Below are 19,842 nucleotides of genomic sequence, written 5' to 3'. Positions count from 1 at the left end.
TTTCTGAGCTGTCTAAAAATTCTAACAATTTCTAATTTAACTTCTTGCTGTTTTACTTTTCTGATTGATGTGTTATTTATATAATTTTTAAGTAAGCAATTTTTAGAAATTTTTAGATATCTTATATGTGTCATGTGAGTTTATCTTAAAAATGCTTCAAGGTTTGTGTCTTAGTAGTGAAAAACAGGCATACTTGATTGTTTGGAGTCTCTGTTATATTTGTTAGACCTTCCTACATGTTTTGTATTCTCTTGGGTGTTTGGCTTGATCTCACAAATTTTGCATCCCATGGGGACCAGGATTGATTATTCACACATAGGATCTTTAAATAGGAGAGGCTACCACTGCAAGAACCAAATTTAGAGCAAGTGAGGAGAATGGCTGGTGTAGTGACCTGACTGCCTCTTAGGAAACCTGTTTTCAGGAGCAACCTCTGGGACCTTTCTCAGGTTAGTGGAGGATAGGAGTTCACCAATGAAATGTTCCCGGTCTCTCCTGGGACGTTAAGTGCTTGCTGCACTTAAAGCTCTTCCAAAAACACATTACGGGCACAGATATGTGATATGGGTGGGGCTCAGAGTTTTAAAAATAGTATCCTGTCAGAAAACCATGAGTTTTACACTCTGCACTTCTGGATCAGCTCTTTCTGCTGTTTACCTTTCTTCACTTTTTCTTAGGTGGGAAGGGACAGTGAGGGGCAGCTGATCCTCTAAGACTGGGGACCTTCCTGTGGCAAAAAAACCCCATAAAAATGTGAGTCCACAAAAAAAGCTACGAGGACTATCTACAGAAGTTTTAAGCTGTGGGTGATAGCTTCTTCTACCCTGAAACTGCCTCACATGGGAATATTCTGTCCTTTATTTCTTCATTTTTTTTTCCTCTTTTGTTTGATTTTAGATGGCCAATTTATTTATTTTTTAATGTTTCTTGCCCTGTCTTGCTCAGCATTATAGCTACAACACTTTTTGATCATTTTAAGTTTTAGGCTCTTCCTTGTTTGTTTGTTTTTTCCAGTTATTGGTCTTGATGATACTATGGATGAAGAAGGAGTTAAAGAGAGTGGTAATGACGCCATTGATGATGATGAGCTTGCTTTACCTAATAGGAATTTGAGAAGCCGTGCTGAAGAAGCGTCAGTCACATCACCGAGGAAATCACCACGTTTAATGGCACAAGGTGATTACAGATTGTGTTTACACATTTGAAGTACATCAAATCTTTTAAATCCCACCCCAACATTTGTAAATTTAACTTGGTTGTGTGAATTCCAATATAGAAACATTCTTTTTCATGCACTACAGCTAGAAGCTGGCATCCATAGGGTATGAGTCAATTAGAATTTCTCTTTAATAAATATTAAGTGTCTTGCTTATGGTCATTAAAATAATTTTTGAGATTTTGATCCTTTTACCTTACATAAGATAAGTAATGTGGTTCTTCACCAGCAAAAGCATGATGGAGTTGCAAAACAGCATTGGAATGTTAGGTTAGCATGTCTCTATTTCCAATTAAAGTTTTGATTCTATTTTTATTTGCATATTCTCTTTTTACTTTGAATTAGGTTATAGTAATTGCAGTCAGAAAGTCTTCAAATATCTCAAGATACTTAATATTTTATTAAAATATTTTAATTCTTTCTGTTAGCTAATTTATTATAGTTATGGGTTTTCTAACTTGTTGAACTGGAGTTATTTACTGCTCTGCTTTTGTCCCCTATAGAGTAGGTTGAATTAAAAAGATAAAATTATTTAATATGGCAATCAGAATTTAAATAAGAGCCTGTGGTACAAAGCTGGTGATTATGCTGTTTAGAAAGCCACTGGAATGGTTACTTGTTTAGAAAATATAAAAGTTGTCATCAGGTGAGAATATGACTGGATCTCTGATTTGTAGACTGTTCTCTAAAAGGTTTTTAAACTTCAGTTATATTTCTAATCACAGTATGGCTTGTGCAATTTTTGTTTGAGGTAGAAAAGGCTGAGAGGTAGAAAAGTAGACTTACTTTGGATTGTCTTTCTATCATCGCTTGTGTTTTGTATGTACTACTTAGAAATTCCATAGCTTTTAGAATTATGGGATCTTACATCCAAACTATGTCAGTGTAAAATTGAAATGGGAGCCATTTATTTTTGGGGAGGTTTTTAAGTTTAGTAAATAACTAAGTTTTAAGTCCTCTTTGTGTCCAGAAAGCTAAACTGGGGTAAGTCACTTTTGTTCTAGGCAAATCTTGTATTTGCAAAAAGAAGGAAGCAGAAATAGCTAAGAGATTTTCTTCTTCCCTTCCTAGAACCAGTACGGAGTCTGCGGCAGAGCACGCTAGCCAAGCGTTCGAATGTTGCTCCTCCTCTTAATACCAAGAAATCATCTGTAAAAAGTGGATCTGCTCCAAAAAATGGACAGAAACAAGAGAGAAGTCCAATTAAAGAGACAGATGTTGCAGCACGCTTGAAAACAGAGCAGCCTAGGGAGGTTAGGCGTAGTACAAGACGATCAGGACAGTTGGAAGGAGCAGCAGCAGCAGTAACAGCATCCCAAAGTAATACAAAATGTCTGTCTGGTCCTGAAGATGTGAAAGAAATTAAGTCTGAAACCCCTGAGCAGGCAGAAGTTGAAGAAACATCCCAAGAGTTAAGTTGTGCTAATTTAAGAGAACCCTGTTCTCCTTCTCCTGAGGAAACAAAGGAAATAGTAGAGGTTGCAATGAACACTGGCTCTGGGAGTGCTGAGTCAGTTTGTTCAGTATCTGCAGATACTGAAATGATTCCTGTTAAAAATGAAACAAGTGATGTGATTGATTCAATGGGCTTGGAAAATTCTTCAGAAGAAAAGACTGTTAATAAAGCAGAGGAATCAGAGAAGAAAGCAGAAGAACATAATCAAATTGAAATAACTGGAAAAGATAATGATTCATCCAGTGCTTGCTTGAATACAGATGGAATTTGTGAGACCTTTTCAAATTCGTCCAGCTCTGTGAAAGAGGGGGTTGATTGCAGTTCAGGTTCCCACAGTGTGGAAATTCTGGATGAAAATGTATTGTCAGTAAAGGAATGCGTAGCAGAAGCTGGAGGTGATGACAAGGGAATGGAGAAAACTGAAACTCCATCTGAGAAACTATTGGACAGTACAGACTGTGATAATAAAGACTTGAAAAACAAAGAGTTTACTTCAGCTGACCCAGGAAATAGCATTTTAGAAAGTGCTGTTGTTGACCAGTCAAGCCAAAATGTACAGCAGCAGATCGACAGTACTAAAGTAGAAGGCCAAGAGGCATCAAAATTTCAGGATGATGAGAAACAAATTGGAATTTCAAAATGTGAAAAGAACATTAGGCCTCGGCATAGTAAATCTGTAGTACAGAATAAACAAAATCTGACTGCAGGTACTCGGCAGAAATCAGGTTCAGTGCAACAAGAAATGACTCGGTCAAGAACGAGAGCTGGTGTTGCTGTTTCGGGCCTTCACAGTCCCTCTTCAGCAAGTCTGAAGCGAAATGCTGATGAGCAAGAGAGTCATCAGCATCCAAGTAACCCAGTTAAAATTAGAAAGAAACAATCTGATCTAGGTTTGAAAGCAAAGAGTAGCATTTCAGGGGTGACTGTAAAAAAGCAGACCAACACAAAGCTAAAGAAAATACCCCGAGTCCAGGCTTCTGGGCAAACCCAGAAGTTATCAGTTCAAAAAGCAAGTGAGAAATCTCCTACTCATCAAAGCTGTTCTAAAGATACCCACCACTCTGTGCATTCATTATCAGGTCATGTTTCACATCCTGGTCAGAAGCAAGCCAGCAAACACCAACTTGCAACTGGGCTAAAAGCTAATAACTCTACAAAGGAAGAGGCAGAGACTAAAGATCCCTCTGTTGAACATCTGAAGGAGGATGATAAGGAAAAAAACAAGTCAAAAAGAAATGATAGAAATCTCCAACCTCGCCAGAGAAGAAGTAGCAAAAGTCTCTCACTTGATGAACCTCCTTTGTTCATTCCAGATAACATTTCAACTGTTAAAAAGGAAGGCTTGGAACATACCTCTGCTAGTGAAAGCAAACATATTTGGGTGCCCAGCAAACAGTGTGGCTTTTGCAAAAAGCCACATGGCAACAGGTGTGTGTGGCAGCATGTTTTAGGAATTTATTACTGGTCTTGGAAGGTAATTGTTTTCCTTCCACCAAATGTTTTATGCTGCTCATGCCAAAACAAAGTCCTAGTCTGGCAGTACAAGTCTGTATGTCATACAGTCAGTTAATTTCCTTTGCACTCATACACTTTTTTTTTTTCGATCATTTAAACAGAGCTTTAGAAACTAGTTTGGCCCAAAAGTTTGAATATGTATGTTTTATTATATGAGTACATATTTTGATGACTGTATCATTCTTCTATGCTGTTTAATTATGCACTTTAAGCTTGACTTGAGAAAAAAAAGTATATATCTGTGTTCCAGGTTATCATTTCCTTCTTTCCAGAAACTTCTTTAAGTGGAAGGATCACCATAAACAAAAAAAATCAAATAGTTGTTTGCATGTGACTTTTATCTGGTATAGGTCCAATTCTAATAGTAGAGATACAGAGATTTTTTTTTTTCACTTTGTGTAATCAATGCCTCGAGGTTTCATGTAACTGTAATTAAGTAATTGCTAGGGAGGAGAGAAAGAAGAATATGAAAAAAACCCCACAAAACTTCCACGTGGGCATATCTGAAGTTGCCTTCAAACTTAATAATGAGGTTGCATTTGAAGTTGATAATATCCCTCTGTGTCAAAACTTGTTCTACACAGTAAGTGAACTGAAAAGGACCATTGGGTTTCACTAATGATCTATTAGTCCAAGAATAAGAATTCCTTTATTACACATACTGTGTTTTAATATTGAAGTATTTTTGTTGCTGTTCTACCTGCTAGCTTGCTAGCAGGCTGTTCTACCTGCTAGTTTTTGGTTTTTAAACTCAAATTGAAGATATTTGTGATTAGCTTATGTGAGAGAAAGTTTTAATAGTAATTTTTAGTGGTTGTGCTTTAGAACTCCATACATCAGAATGAAATATGGAACAATTACCTTTGGCACCTGAGGGGTTTTTGTGCCATTTGTTTGTATCTAAGAAGCCCTTCTGAGCTTTATTGGCTCATTGTATCATATTTGAAAACCAAATACATGAAAATTCATTTATGTACAGCTACAGTAACTGCATCATTGTGGCCTACTAAAAGAATTAATAAGAGGTTTGCTCTGCCTGGTTGCTGAGGATTACCAGATTGAAGGGGTGCTCAAATTTAATTCCATGTGGTTTTATTTTTTTTTAAAAATTCCTTTTAAGACTCATATCATCTGTGTCTTTGTAAGAGTGTTTAATTTTAAGCAGGTTGCATTTCCTTAGTTTTTGTCATCTTAGGCATTACCATGACAGTAAAACTGTATGAGTAGCCTTTATTTCAGTGAATTGTTTACATCCCAAAAGGCTACTTTCTGGATAAAAAAATGCTTCTATAGGTATTCTTAAAGCAAAATATGATATTTGGAATTTAAACTACTTGATAGCTGTTAAGAATGCAGCTTTGACTTGAACTTGTGCTATATTCTTTATATTTTTGCTAAAAAAACACTGTGGTTTGGTTTTTTTTCAATGTCTTGTTAGAGTTCAGAAAGTCTTAATTTTTATTACTAGATGGATCTAACCAGTGTGGGAAGATGTGGCAGTGACTCAGTTAAATCTACTTATTTGAGTTTATAAAGTCAAAGTAGCATTACCGAAGATACAGGAATACACATCAATATAGGATTGAGTTCAACAAACCCAATTTTGTATTGCCAGTTCTTACTGCTGCCAGAATAATAATAATATAGTGTATGAATCACCAGCTGAGGTTGGATTGAGACAGCCCATGAGTTGCCACAGATGGTAATTACGACTATCATCAGTTTTGTAATGTTAGTCTTCAGTGTTTTAAGGTTTTTTGTGTTGGAATTGTGTTACTTTTTATGTCTGCATAGCAAAACTGTTGACACAACCAGCTCTTTCAGCAGAAGATAATCAGATTTGCTAAACATAGAAAGATTTTTAGCACATAAACACAAAATTTTTGTATATAAAACAAAAAGAGAGACACAGTTGTGGAATAAGGAAATTTGCACTATTGAGCTTCATGCCTAATAACAGAAAATTTAAGACTGTCAGTGCATTACTTTTTGTTATTACTAGTCTAAGTAATAAAGTTTTATTTTTTTCAGATTACTTTACTTTGTAGTTTTGTGCTACAAATAATTTAAACCTTGCAGATTCACTTGCTGCTATTATTAAGATACCAGAGGAAGCAAAATTTGTATCTCCTGTGCCTTGCCATTTTGTTCTAATTTAATTATTAGAGCAAGAAAAAGAAAATACTTCTAGTACAGTGCAAAAGAGAAGAAGTGTACGATGATAAACTTGAATTCTGTCTCTTGGAAACCCATCAAAACTGTCAACATTTACTGTAATGAAAAGGGGATTTTAATTTGCTATTTGGACTACTTTTCAAGGAATTTTTGTTTCCCTTTTGAAACCACCTATCTGGTCAGTCTTACGCTTTTTTCTCATTGTATAAGAGAAAATGAGAAAGTGTAAGACACAAATGCTGTCAAATGGCTGTATGTTCAAGAAATGTCAAAGGCAGAGCTAAGATCTGAAACAACATTTTTGTTTATAGCTCTATGGTAGTTTCAGTTTTGGAAATCTTACTCAATGCTGTGGTTGAAATTGCTTATAGGAAAAGAAGTTAAACTGAAGTTGCAACCCCCAAACTGGGAAGTAATTTGCCAAGAGCTTTGCAGGATGTCCTGTTAAAGTAACATTTAAAATTCAGGATACAGAGTAGTAGTCACTAGAACCTTTGTGTATTTTCTCTAATAAATGAAAAGCCACTTGTTGTTATTGTAATACCAAGCTGGAGAATTTATTCAGGTTGAAGGTAATGTGTGGAAATTGTGGCATCAACTTTCTTTGTGTACAGAATTCCCAAAGGGCGATGCTTACATAGGCCTTACACAAACCCAGAGTAATTTTACTCTGCCTGTTAGAACAGGAGTAGAAGGATAGTACTTCAATGTTGTTTTATTTCACATCAGCACATGGCAAATGGAGTAAATTTATATCTTTAGGAATACATGCAGTAATTTGCTGGCCACATGCAAAGTCAAAGTATGCTTGTCTTGTACTGCAGATACAGTGGGCTTGGGAAAGGAGGAATTCTGTTTTATGAACATGAGGTTTGCATGATCAAAAAAGTTTACAAGTTATAACATCCTGCTTTGTAAGAGACAATGTTTGCTTGCTTTCTGTTAACAGATCACCATTGTTTGGCACCTGAGCTTTGAACAATGACTTCATGCTCTCTCTTCCATTTGTCTTGAAGTTTATGAGCTGTAACCATCATAGCTGTTTTATATATTTTTTCATTACTCAGAGAATGGGTTGCCAGTGTTTGGCTTTAGGACTCTCTCAGCCTGTTTGCTTGATGTATTGTGATGTATCTTTTCTACATGACTAAAAAGAATTGCTCTTTCCTATGAAAACTAAGCCTTATGTTTCTGCACAAGTCAGATGACTTTTTGTAATTTTCAGCACATCTGAAAGGGTATTTTTTCAGTTTTTCATATTTTCAGGGTTTGAGTTGTTGCTCATAGTATTTTCTACATGTTTGACGTTGCCAGTATATTCCCATATTGCTATCATATGTTTTCTAATCAGCTAATAACATAAATCATATGCAAAAAATTTCATTTGCCTATAGATGAAAAGTGTGTGTCTATGGATATGCATATCACATTGAAAAAATTTAGATTGAAGTTACCACTCAAATTCTTAATGATGCTGAAAATACTAAACTTTGCCACAAACAATAGTTACTTTTCCAGAAGACAGATTAAAGGTCGTTAAAGATAGTTAAATTTTAAAAATTATACATAATTTTGCAGCATAGTGCAAAATGAAGATGGTAGCTCTGCAGACATTGAGAAATCTGCTAATGTAAAATTTCTCTGCTTTTCACTGTAGATGTTCAAATTCTCTGCAGCTGGAGGTCTGAACTGGTTCCTTGCTTGTACAATTAGACAAAATCTAACAGGCATTTTTCAGATTGTCTCCCTTGTTTGTAGCTTATCTTCTTTAACAAGAAATTTGATCAATTTTGGATTAATAATTCATAGTATACAACTTGGGATACTCTGCTTCTAAGCAGATATTCTAGAAAACTAATTACAGAGCAAGTTTGTAACTTTAATTTGGTGACTTTGTCTTGATTTCAACAGTCCCAAGTAAGATTTTTTTAATAGCCTGTGGGAGTTTGAGGATTCTCTTCTGCTGTTGTTGTGTGGGGTTTTTTTCTGGTTTTGTTTTGTTGTTGCTTGGGCTTTGATAATCCAGTTTGAGTGGTCAGACATAATTTTTCTGTGAGGTCTGAGGCCAGTTTAAGTGATACAGGAATGGATTTTACTTAGGGTATTCCTTCCCCCGACATTTCAATTATGCTTTAATATGGAGGAAAAGTTAGTAATGTTGTAAAAGGTAATTAATTGGAAAGTGCTGAAGTTGCTTTAGCAAAGGTACAGTATTCTTGATTTCTTGCTTATACATAATTCCTGAAGTGTTCCTTTAGAACTGTAGTACAAAAAAGTAGTTTGGCTGATGGATGCAAACTGCAAACCATTTTTACCCATACTAAAGATTGTTAGGAGATTTTTATTTTAAAAATAGTGCTAAATGTGAGTAAATTATAGTGGATCTAGGTTATCATACAATTTGCATAGCCAATACAAAAGTCCAAACTTGTAGCCATCTTTAAATTACAAATGCATATTTTTTAGGGTGATGGTATCTGGCATGAGTGCATTGTATGCAACAAACAATTTGTTGTGAGAACATTCTTCATAAGGAATTAGAATAATAATGGTGCCTAAGTTCTAGTAAACGTCCATTAGGTAGTATGAGTGTGTTAAGCAGCAGATTATGCAAGATGTCATCAGTTTACAGTAATGGATGATGCTTTTAAATTTTCTGTCTCTGCTACTGCTTTCTTCCTCTGTGAAAAGCCTTGCAACATTAAAAGCTATTGTGCTTTTCCACCCACAGCTGTAGAAAACCTGAATGACAGTATAAACAAAATAATATCTAATGTATAATTATATAACTATAAACAATGTAATATATAATTAACAAAGGGAAGGCCTCCACTGTGATTTTTATTTACGGTTACATAATTGTATTTGTAGATTTTATATGGATTATGTTACTATGCTGCAATATTGGCAGGATTATTATTAATACCAGTGGCATTAAGGAATCAAGCAAATGGATTCCATAAGTTATCTAAAATATTTTTATGAAAGATGAGCATAAATACAAGGTGCTTACAAATGCAGTTTATAAAGCATATGATGCTTATCCTGCAACATGTAACATGTGTAGAATCCACTGGTAATGGAGCTTCCCTTAATGATTATATATAATATGTATATATGTTTATATATGCATAATTTTTAGTGCCGGTTTTTAATTAATATTAGGAAACATACTCTTTTATTTTCAGGGTTTTGAGGAAATTTAGTGGTTTTGGCTGTGCTGTTTGGCATGTTTCATAAATTCATCTTTAATTCAAAAAGCATAGGGTTGTTTATCTTCCTGCTGCTTCCTGTTTGGAGGGGGTTCCTGTAATATAAATAGCAAAGAAAATTATGCCTTTAAGAAAGAGAAAAAACATCTGGCATAAAAGATGTAATTGAAATTTAGTACTTAGACAATAAGTTTGCAGTGTCTTTTTCGTATGCTGCAAATTCCATGTAAAGAGATCTGCTGCTAGTGATTGAGATAGGTTTATGGGTTTTCTCTAGAAGATCAGAACTTGAAAAATCATGTCACTTGTGTTAGACTTTGTCAAAAAGGAAGCAAGTGGAACTTGCTCATGTCTCTGTGCGCTTACAATGTAGTGCAGATTTTTTTTTTGACAGACCATATTTCATTTGAGCTTTGTATCAAACCATGCTACTTCACTGATGTGGAACATACATTCTGCTAAAGCTGCCATGCCATGAATGTCTTGTCCCTGCTTTTAACATTGGCTGGACTGCAGCAGAGAAACAGTTGCAATATTAATGCAAGTGTACAACAGATCTGTAGAAGACTGGTGAACAGTGCCATTAAGGGACAAAGTGCAGATGGGGGACTTGCTTTAAATACTGAAGTCCTTAAAAAGTGAACAAGTGGGTTTACTCCTCTTAGGTGAGTTTGAGGCTAGGGTGTTCTTTTGAATAGATTGGTTTGGGTTTTTTGAGGGGTTTTTTTGTTAAGATTTGAGTCCTATTGTGGTATTTTTCCCAATTGATATGTGCCACAAGCATGAAGGATTAAAGAGAAGCAATTGTTTTGAAACTAAATGATTTTCTGTGGCAATGCATTATTAATTAATCTTAAAATGCTGATTTTGTAATGCTGTCCCACACTGATGAATAACTCTTGACAGCTCCTGATTTTTATTTTGCTTTATTCAAGTATAGCTTTACAATGAAAAGCTGTGTTATGAGTAAGGTAGTTTCTGCCCATTTTACAGTAATTATTTTCTCAGGAAACTTGATGCTGTTACATAACTTGAACATGAAGGTAATTTTAAAACATGGTCCATATATTTAGAAAATAAATTGTCCTGACTTTTTCATCTAAGAAATGAATTTAATTTGTTACAAATAATGCACCAAAGGAAGTATTCTGATCGTAAGAGAGATTGTGGCAGGTTTGCATTAATTATTCTGTCTCTTTTTATGTTTCATCTGTTACTTTCTGATTTTAAGGTGTCTCTTTTCATGCTGACATGTGGACTACCAAGGGGATTCTTTAAAGGGATGAAACTGTAGCATACTCTATGCAGAGGTCCCAGTGAGCTATAGTACTGTGTGCTGTCACTTGTCAGCTTTTTAAAAATTTTTTCTTCCAAAAAAAAGACTTTTATATTAAAGTCCAATGAAAGCAAGTCTTTCATTGAATGTGGCATAATTTAATATTTTAAAATATACTTTTCTTTCTCTTTCAGCTTTACATCTTCCAATCCAGCCTTACAACATGGGTAAAAGTCCTGCACTTCAGATTTGAAGCAATCTGCAGTCAGAAACTTTGATGTTTTACTAGTCCAAGATACCAGAACCGCTTCAGTCAAAAATAACAACTGTGCAAAAGGACATCCTTGAGCCTTCAAACCAGGCTTCAGTTTTTCTTGACTCCCCTATTTAGATTGAATGTTGCCCATTACCTAATTATAATTGCTACAAATCATAGTTGTTTTGTGTGCAGATGAGAGAAACAGGCAGAGATGTAAAAGTGGCCTTATGGTAAAAAGGATTACATACATTACTGGTATCAAAATCAGTATGTTCTCTCCCAGCCTCAAAAGTTGCAGTTTTGCATTTGACTAGTGTGGGGAAAAAAGCCCCAATTAGTAGAAATAGTGAATTTTTTTAGGCAGACAGCACCAGTGTTTTTATTACCGTTTTGTATAACTAGGTTTAAGCAAAACAATTGTAAACAATACATTGTGTTGTATAGAACAGGCATCATGGGTATTTCCTGATTCTTTTTGTAGTCTTGGTTTCTGAATCCTGAATTTTAAATTTTGTTGTGTGTATTAAAATACAGTGTAACTGAAACCTTGTTGTGAAGACTGGAATGAAGCCAAATGAATCTTCCATCTTCAGTAGTTTGCTTGAATGACCTCTAACTTGGTGTGTAGTCTTAGTGAAGAATGATCTTTTCTGAGCTGAATTCTTTGTAGGGTTTTTTGACTTTTAAAATTTTTATTATTTATTTCATAGACCTGAAAATAAAGATTTAATACTGGATACCTATCCTGGTGCCTTACTTACACACCATCTTTATTACCCCCCTTAATATGTGTGAGCTAAGCTGAAAAATTCCATGTGCTGTCAATTTGAAGTTGAAGGTGTGCAGCATCTTGCGTATTTTAGTTTAATCTCTTCAGCAAATATCCATTTTCTGAATACAAATCAAAAGTTTGTTTTGGTTACTAAATGCTGCAGTCCCTCTTCCTCATATAACAAATTAGTCTCTGATGCATGAATTTACAAACTGAGGAAAAATTACATATATTTTAATAAAAATACAGTTAATAGCACTTGTGGCTTCATGATGGTGTATTCTTGGTTTCCTTTTATTTTTGAACCACAGGCATTAATTCCTTAGGACACCAAAACACCCTTTAAGCATGATGCTTTGGCTATGTGGTTTGACTTTATTTCAGCTTTTGCAGAAAATCGTACATGGTGAATTTTTGTAACCAGTTTCATTGTTCCCAGAGCTTTACTAGTATTTTATTGCAGTGGTACAAGATATGTTCTGTGTAAAGCACCCACTGTGGACCTTTGCAGTTATGAAATAGGGACTCACCTTACATTTCCTGCCCGTGCATGTTTGGCTCCAGGCTCTCAGAAAGGAGCAGTGAGCTTTGTGTAGCAGTCCTGTTGCTTCTTTCTTGTTTTTTTGTTGTGTTTATAAATGCTGTAGTATTACTCTGCTGAGACCATCAGAAGTAATTCTGCCCTAACATTACCTTTCTTGTTTTTGCAATTTGCTGGAACGTGAATCTGAAAAGATTGAGATACTGAAAAAACATGAAGGAACCTATGCCTTTCTAATTAAAATTAGAAGTAGATGGGCAGATGCTGTTTGCTAGTGACAAGTAATACTATTAATGTACTTGCAGCTCAGAAAAAGAAAATTCAAAAGGAGAAAGTATTTTTCTTCCCAAACTTTTAAAAAACAGTTTCTTCAAATCTAGCAAACATCATCATAGGCTTTTTCTCAATCTGATGGACCTCTAAAACTTCTCAGACTCATTTTGTATCAAAATAATATTTTCTTCAGCAGAATGTAATCCTGACATATTTTGAGTAGGGAGGGACAGAACATGCAGTTATTTCTTCTTTTGTTTCAAATGTCTGCTGTTAATAAGAGCTTTCATCTCTGAGGTAACAGTAATTTTTGAATACAATACCTGCATCAAGCCACCTGGAACATTGATTTACAGTTCTGGAGAATGAGAGTTGCTCTAAGCACATCCTGTAATGTTTATATGGTTCCACCAGGTAGGTAAGTTAGCAGATAGCCTGAGTGGGGACATACCTAAGTTAGGTATCATTTTGCTTAGAATCACCTTATGGAAGAGATCGATAAGGTATTAGGTTAAAGAAATAGGGTTTGCAGGTCAGCGTATTTAGCTCTTAAATATATTGCTGAAATGATCAGATTTTCATGAATTACTTTTTAAGTCAGGTCTGTCTTCTGTGAAATTCAGAATCTAGGAATTCAGTAAATAATTTTTTAGTGTTGCCAAAGAACTTCTGCTTTCTTTAATACACTTACAGTCTTTCTGGATTTTCTTCATCCGGACTATGTGTTAAAGTACATATCTTGAATATAGTTTATGTAAGTATAAAGCAAAATGAAAAGAAGTAAAAATTAAACAAAAAAACCCAAACAAACAAAATCACACACAAAAACCAGCAAACAATCCCCCACCCCCAACCCATCAAAAATATGAAAGGGGAAAGAGAATGGAAATGGATATCACAAGAGATCTTCCTGCATCATTTGAAAGCTGTTCCTTGGAGCTAGTTTCATTATTTGTAAAAAATAATTCCATAATTCCTACCACATAAGTCTCCTGACGTAGTTGGTTTTTAGCCTGTGAAACTTTGAAATTCCACATCATTCCCAAATACTTGAACTGGAAATTGTACCTATCAGTGTAATTAGGTGTTCATTATACCTGATGAAGTTTTCAAAATGCTTCCACAAAATAGTCAGAAATCATGCTTTTATTTTAGACCAGGTGATCTTTACAGTGAAAGTAAAATCTGTATTAAAGTTGATTCTGCTTTTAAAATAATGCAGTTAAGTGAGTTGAAGGGTGTCCATTAGAAGAGAGTCATTTTGGTGTTTGAAGCATTCTGTAAATAACTTAGCTCTGAATAAAATGGCAGAGTGGCGCAAAAGTGTGTACCACATTTAAACGAAAACAGTCACTGCAAGCTGGACAGGTGGTTTTGGAAGCCAAACTCCTGGCCCTATATTCACCAGTAAAGAGAATGAAAAGCAACTTTCTAGAAATAATTTAGTAGTAATGGTCTAAGGAATGAGATGTAAGATACCAACTAATTTAGAATAGGTTGATATACCCATTGTGTTTGTCAAAACATTTAAAGACCTCATACTGCTGTGGAAGATTGCTGCTGCTGATGTGTTTGTGATGAATGATGACAATCATATTTGTAGGAAAGCAAGGATAATATCTTGCAAGAAAATTTTCAAGTATTTTCAAACAAATTTACTGTTTCTGAGAGTTGCTGGATTTTTGGTTTTGTTTTTTAACATTCATAAGAACTTTGATAGGAATCTGAAAAGAAGCTTGGTAGGATTTGGAAACAAGTTACACAAACACAATGAGGTTTGATGCTCTCTTGGACTATTGTAAAAAGCAAAAAGGAAAAAAAAACTCTTGGGAAGACCATACCATGTCGTAAGGCTGGAGATGGATGTAAAGCACCAAAGAAAATCACTTACTAGGTAAGAACAAATAATTGAGATGCACAGATCAAAGCAATTATGATATATCCTGCTGAAGGTGCTGTATCTTCTGTCATAGTCTTCTTTCACAGTTTTCACTGACTTTTATCTTATTTTGTTTTCAGGTTTATGGTAGGTTGTGGTAGATGTGATGATTGGTTTCATGGTGATTGTGTTGGGCTGAGCCTTTCTCAAGCGCAGCAGATGGGTGAAGAAGATAAAGAGTATGTGTGTGTGAAATGCTGTGCTGAAGAAGACAAAAAAATGGAGTGCTTTGATCAAAATGTACCAGATACTCAAGTGAAACTTGAGCATAAAGAAGAAAAAGCAATTGAGTGTGAAAAACTGGGGATGTCAAAACAAACACCTACTTGTAATCTAAATACAGTGGCTGAAAAAACGAAGCAAACGGAGGACACTGGGAAGCACAAAGTCAAAATCTTCAGACGGGTGAGTCTTATTTAATGTTTTAAGTTCTCTTAATTTCTGGAGTTAGAAGGTTTCTGCCTGTGCCACTGCCAATTAATAGACCATGTTTCAGACATCTTTGTGAATCTAATTTAAGTTATTTGCAAAGTTACTTCATCTTCTAAGTGGCTTGAATCTTTCAAGAGGGTATTGCTAAAGTTTTTATATTGAGCATTGATATGTTCATGTCATATGTGTGTAGAACATCCTGAGTTGGAAGTGACACATAAAGATCATTGAAGTCCTACTCCTGTATGTGTATATAAACCTATATATACAGGTGTACAAAGAAATGGTGAAGAACCTAGTGCATTTTTCTTTCAGATTGCTAAATGTATTATAGGACATCTGTCAATTTGCTATGTGTTATGAGCTGCAGATAAACAGGAAATAATACAACAACAGTATTTTAGTTTTTGATTGGTTTTATTTCAGATTGTATATAGAAAGGAATGCCTAGTGCTTTGATTGGAGTTTTTCTACTTTTTGTCTAATTTTACTAACCAGAGGATAATTTATAAAGATTATTGAGACAATTCTTCAGTTTGTTAGTATATAATGTCATATTCATGATAACATAATCATCAGCCTGTCTTATTTCTGAGTAGTAGTATTGAAATTCTGGAATGTAAACTGTTCTTTTTGATTTTAATTTACATATGCTTTCTAAACATCCCTGACCTTTGTGGCTAAAACTAGTTAAGGGATGTTCATCGGTATCCCTGACTTTTTCAAATAACTGCAAACTTAGTGGTTGTCAACACAGAGCTTAAATGCAAATTGTTTGTGCTGTATCTTGAGCCGATATTTAAAAGAGATTGTTAAGCAATGCTTGGCAGTAATTTGGGATATTGTTCAATAATTCTTTAGAAAATTATATGGTGACACATACATCCAGGGGATACATTGTATAGCGTAAAAAGGAAGAAATGGGAAAAACACGTGGTAATTATGTAGAGGTTGATTGTAGCATTCAGTAGCATGCTAACATGTGTAAATGTTTCTTTCAGGAATCTGGGGATGGGAAGAATTTACCAGAGTCCAGAGACTCAGATACTAAAAAAGGGCAGCATGTTCCTGCTCGGAAGGGATCACAAACTACTGCAACTCCTCGGCGGTCCCCTGAAGATAAAAATGAAAAAATAAGTAAAGAATCCCTTAGTACAATGGAAAGGTCCACAAAATCAGGTACCAAGGCTTGGGAGTGTCCTCCATGCTGCAGTTCACATCTGTGTACAGTGAAGGATGATACCTTTCTTCATAGCATCAGTTTTTCAAATCATGTTCCATAGTGGAAGAGCTGTTTGTTTCCGTTACATTTATGATCTTTATTTCTCAATTCTTTTTCAGTTTTATTTAGTAGGTAGATGTGTCCTAAATAGATGTATGTTTCTGTTTCAATAGTAGAGGATACTCACATGATCAAAAGTGTGAGAAAAAGTAACCAGACATCTCTATTAAAATTTATTTTATATTGTATGAGACTTTAAAATACTCTTTCATAAAATACTATTAAATGCTTTGTATGCATAGAACTGGTTTAATTGTTGTATAAATTATATTTTGACTTACTGATGTCTTTTGATAATAATTAACAAATTGACAATCTTGTCAACTCATTTCAGAGGGGACATTATATTACTTGCTGAGTCATCAGATTTTCATTTAAACTTAATTTGAAAGGTTGAAGGGACATATTTACCCTCCCAGCAACCTTTGTCCTCTCCCCAGCTCCCTTCCAGGAAGCATTTTTCTTCTAAGGTCATTATAATGTGAAGTTGTTGTTATTTGGGACTGAAATCTCAGCGGCAAAGCTAGTGAGATTTTGTGTGAGAACTCTTTTACTCTGAAACTCAAGCTTTGAATTCTCGCCTAAAAATACATAACTTAGCTCTTCTGATCTTTTGCCAATGCTGATGTGCTGATGCATTCTGGAAATCTTTATCAGTCTTCAATTTGTTCTTTTTTTTTCTGACTATAAAATGAAAAAAATTAATATTACTTAGTTCCCATTTCTTCCCTAAATTGAAGGATGCTGCTCAAAATTAGTGACGTTCACATACTGACACAAATGAGCTTTCAGTTGACTCTCTGAAAATTAGTAATTTTTCTTTAATGATTTTAGTTTGATTAGACTTAACCATTATTTGAATTATTTATGACGCAAACTTTATAATGACCTTGAGTGTTACCTGAATCAGAAGATGAGATTATTATAGTTGAAATAATTTTGATGGCTAACAGATGCAGAAATGCTAAGTATAATGTAAAATGGTACTTTAAAGTAAAGCTTATTATGCTTATATGTGCTTCATAGTATATTATTTCTTAGTTTGTTCATTGAAAAATGAATCTATGCTGTTACAAAAATTTAGAGTCAAAAATCATACTTAAGATCAAGCTAATGAGCACTGGTCATCTTAATTTGGTGTAGACAAAGATACTGCAAATCAAAGGGCAAACCCCCTGTTTCTGCTAAGGAAGTTTTTGTTCTGGATTAATATAAGTAACATAAAATCCAAACCAAAGAAGAAAAAAACCACAACCAAACACAAACCATCCATCCTTAGGGGTCCAGTCCTTCTTCTTGAGGATCAATTCTTAGAAGTTTAAAAATAAAATTTCATGAAAATAATTCCATCAGCAGCAAAAGTTTCTGAATAAACCTACTTGAGTATTTTACAGTTTTTAACTGTGTTTTGGTAGGTGTGCATGAGAAACAAGAAATTAAGAAAAAGAAAAATGAGAAAGGATCCAGTAGTGCAACACACCTGCCGGCTGTGCCAGCTTCTAAGCCATCTGCTGATCAGATAAGACAAAGCGTTAAGCAGTCTCTTAAGGAAATTCTTATGAAAAGGTAAAGATATATTAAGAAATGAAATTATTTATTTGTATTTATAAATATTTTCCTTTGGAAGGCAAAGGAAAAACTGTTAATTATTTGGATGTGTTTTGTAATTTTTGGCATTGTGTCCTCTTATAGATTGACAGACTCCAGTTTAAAGATTCCTGAGGAGAGAGCAGCAAAAGTTGCCACAAGGATTGAAAGAGAGCTGTTTTCTTTTTTTCGAGACACTGACGCAAAGTATAAGAACAAATACAGAAGTTTAATGTTCAATCTGAAAGATCCTAAAAACAATGTATGTGTGATTTGTCTGTTGTCCTTTGCAGAAATCCTTGATTTGCTGTAGATTTAAGAAACAATCTTCAATCTAGAAACATTATCAGTCCTCCTGCGGTTTAACTGGTTTGGGGTTTTTTTTTTGTTTCCTTGAGTTTTTGATATTGTTTGTTCCTGGGCACTGAGTGTCTTCTGTGTTCTTCCCCATCATCAATTCTCCTACTCCTTGCTCCCAGTGTACAGTTTTTTTGTTTGGTTTCAAACTGTAGTAGATATAGTTGGCCAAGTTTGTGTTTCTCTTTACCACTGGTATGTTATTTAGATATTCCTGTCCCCCTCATAATTCTTTGCTGTTTACTACACCTACTGTTTTTCTGTCCAAGATCTCTCCTCACTGTGCTTTTTCACACCCAGATTTCCCAAGCTTGGTCTTCACTCTCTATTCTGCTTTCTGTGAGCCCATTATTTAACATCATTCCTCCTCAGCTCTGTCTTTTGTCCTTTATCAGTTATTCTGATCAAGTCACTTTGTTTATAGTTTTTCGCTATTACAGTGAGCCAGTTGTAAGAACTTCTATCTTAACTTTCATGTAACAGTTAACTTCTGTTTTCTCTTTGCTCATACTGCTAAAGTAGTTGGTTGTCTTTTTTTTACCCTAGGGCTTCATTTAGGCAAGAAGCATAGATATCCTCTTTGATAGCTTCTTCTCTTTGTTGTGTCATGCAGAGGATTTGCATCTTTAGAAACAAAATCAGTGAACTGTCTGAGTTACTGCTGCAGTGGGCATAAACTCTTTCTCCTTTGAAACAACAGCAGTTAATTATATGTTTAATCATTAAGGGTATGTGTAGATACATTGTTATGTAGAATAAATGGAGCTCTGGGATTAAGCTTTTTATGTTATAAAATCTAGTACTGCTTCCGGGAGTGGAGATAATTACAAACCCACACACTCCGTTTAGCTGTACAGAGCATGTTGTATGTTACTTCTCTGATTTATTTCCTGCTGCGAGCTATTTTTGTCTTGATAGCAACAGTTACTTTTCTTCTTTCTTCTAGATACTGTTTAAGAAAGTACTGAAAGGAGAGGTTACTCCAGATCATCTAATAAAAATGAGCCCAGAAGAACTGGCTTCCAAAGAGCTGGCTGCTTGGAGACAGAGAGAAAACAGACATGTGAGATTTGTCAACTTACGTTGTTTATTTGACAGCCTAAGCATGTGTAACTTCTGTTTGCAGGTTAAGTGTATACAGAAAGAGCAGAATGGATGTTGCAACCAAGCAGGAGGATCTCTGTAATTCATTTAGTATTCAAAACCCGAAGATGTTGTTAGGACAGAAGTGAAAGGAGTGTAGTCAGTTTCTGAGGCTAGGCAACCATGCACTTTCCTTTGCCTTGCAACTTTGTTGCTGCTGGCTCTTCTTTCTGTCTCAAAGGAGGCTTCTTTGTCCTTATTTTCCACAAGATTTTAAAGCTGTTGCTGGAGCTTTATAAACACCAGTTTCTTTAACAGGGAGAAACAGATATTGGACAAACCAAACCAGAGCAATCTGGTGTTGTTTCTAACTTACTGCTGAAGTGTTACAAATCAGTCCCCAAGAAGTAAATCCAGAGCTGAAAACCTGATCTGCCAGTTGGAAAAGCAGCCTAAAGGGACAACGA

At 35.0% G+C, this 19,842-nt stretch overlaps 1 protein-coding gene across 6 annotated transcripts in view; it reads left to right on the top strand.

Moving 5' to 3' along the window:
- Positions 1-19,842, top strand: part of PHF3 (PHD finger protein 3) — a 49,522-nt gene that overhangs the window by 18,287 nt on the left and 11,393 nt on the right. For 3 of the 6 annotated variants that reach the window (XM_030946684.1, XM_030946683.1, XM_030946682.1), the window contains exons 2-9: positions 678-753; positions 1,015-1,176; positions 2,288-4,100; positions 14,715-15,039; positions 16,068-16,245; positions 17,764-17,914; positions 18,041-18,197; positions 19,239-19,355. In XM_030946684.1, coding sequence (XP_030802544.1) covers positions 1,035-1,176; positions 2,288-4,100; positions 14,715-15,039; positions 16,068-16,245; positions 17,764-17,914; positions 18,041-18,197; positions 19,239-19,355 — 2,883 coding nt within the window. In that variant the 5' untranslated portion in view covers positions 678-753; positions 1,015-1,034. The remainder of the gene's footprint in view (positions 1-677; positions 754-1,014; positions 1,177-2,287; positions 4,101-14,714; positions 15,040-16,067; positions 16,246-17,763; positions 17,915-18,040; positions 18,198-19,238; positions 19,356-19,842) is intronic. The other 3 variants (XM_030946681.1, XM_030946680.1, XM_030946679.1) reach the window with 1 other exon arrangement.

The sequence above is a fragment of the Camarhynchus parvulus genome, chromosome 3 (assembly GCF_901933205.1).
Source record: "Camarhynchus parvulus chromosome 3, STF_HiC, whole genome shotgun sequence".
NCBI classification, from domain to species: domain Eukaryota; kingdom Metazoa; phylum Chordata; class Aves; order Passeriformes; family Thraupidae; genus Camarhynchus; species Camarhynchus parvulus.
This window is presented reverse-complemented; position numbering and strand designations above follow the sequence as displayed.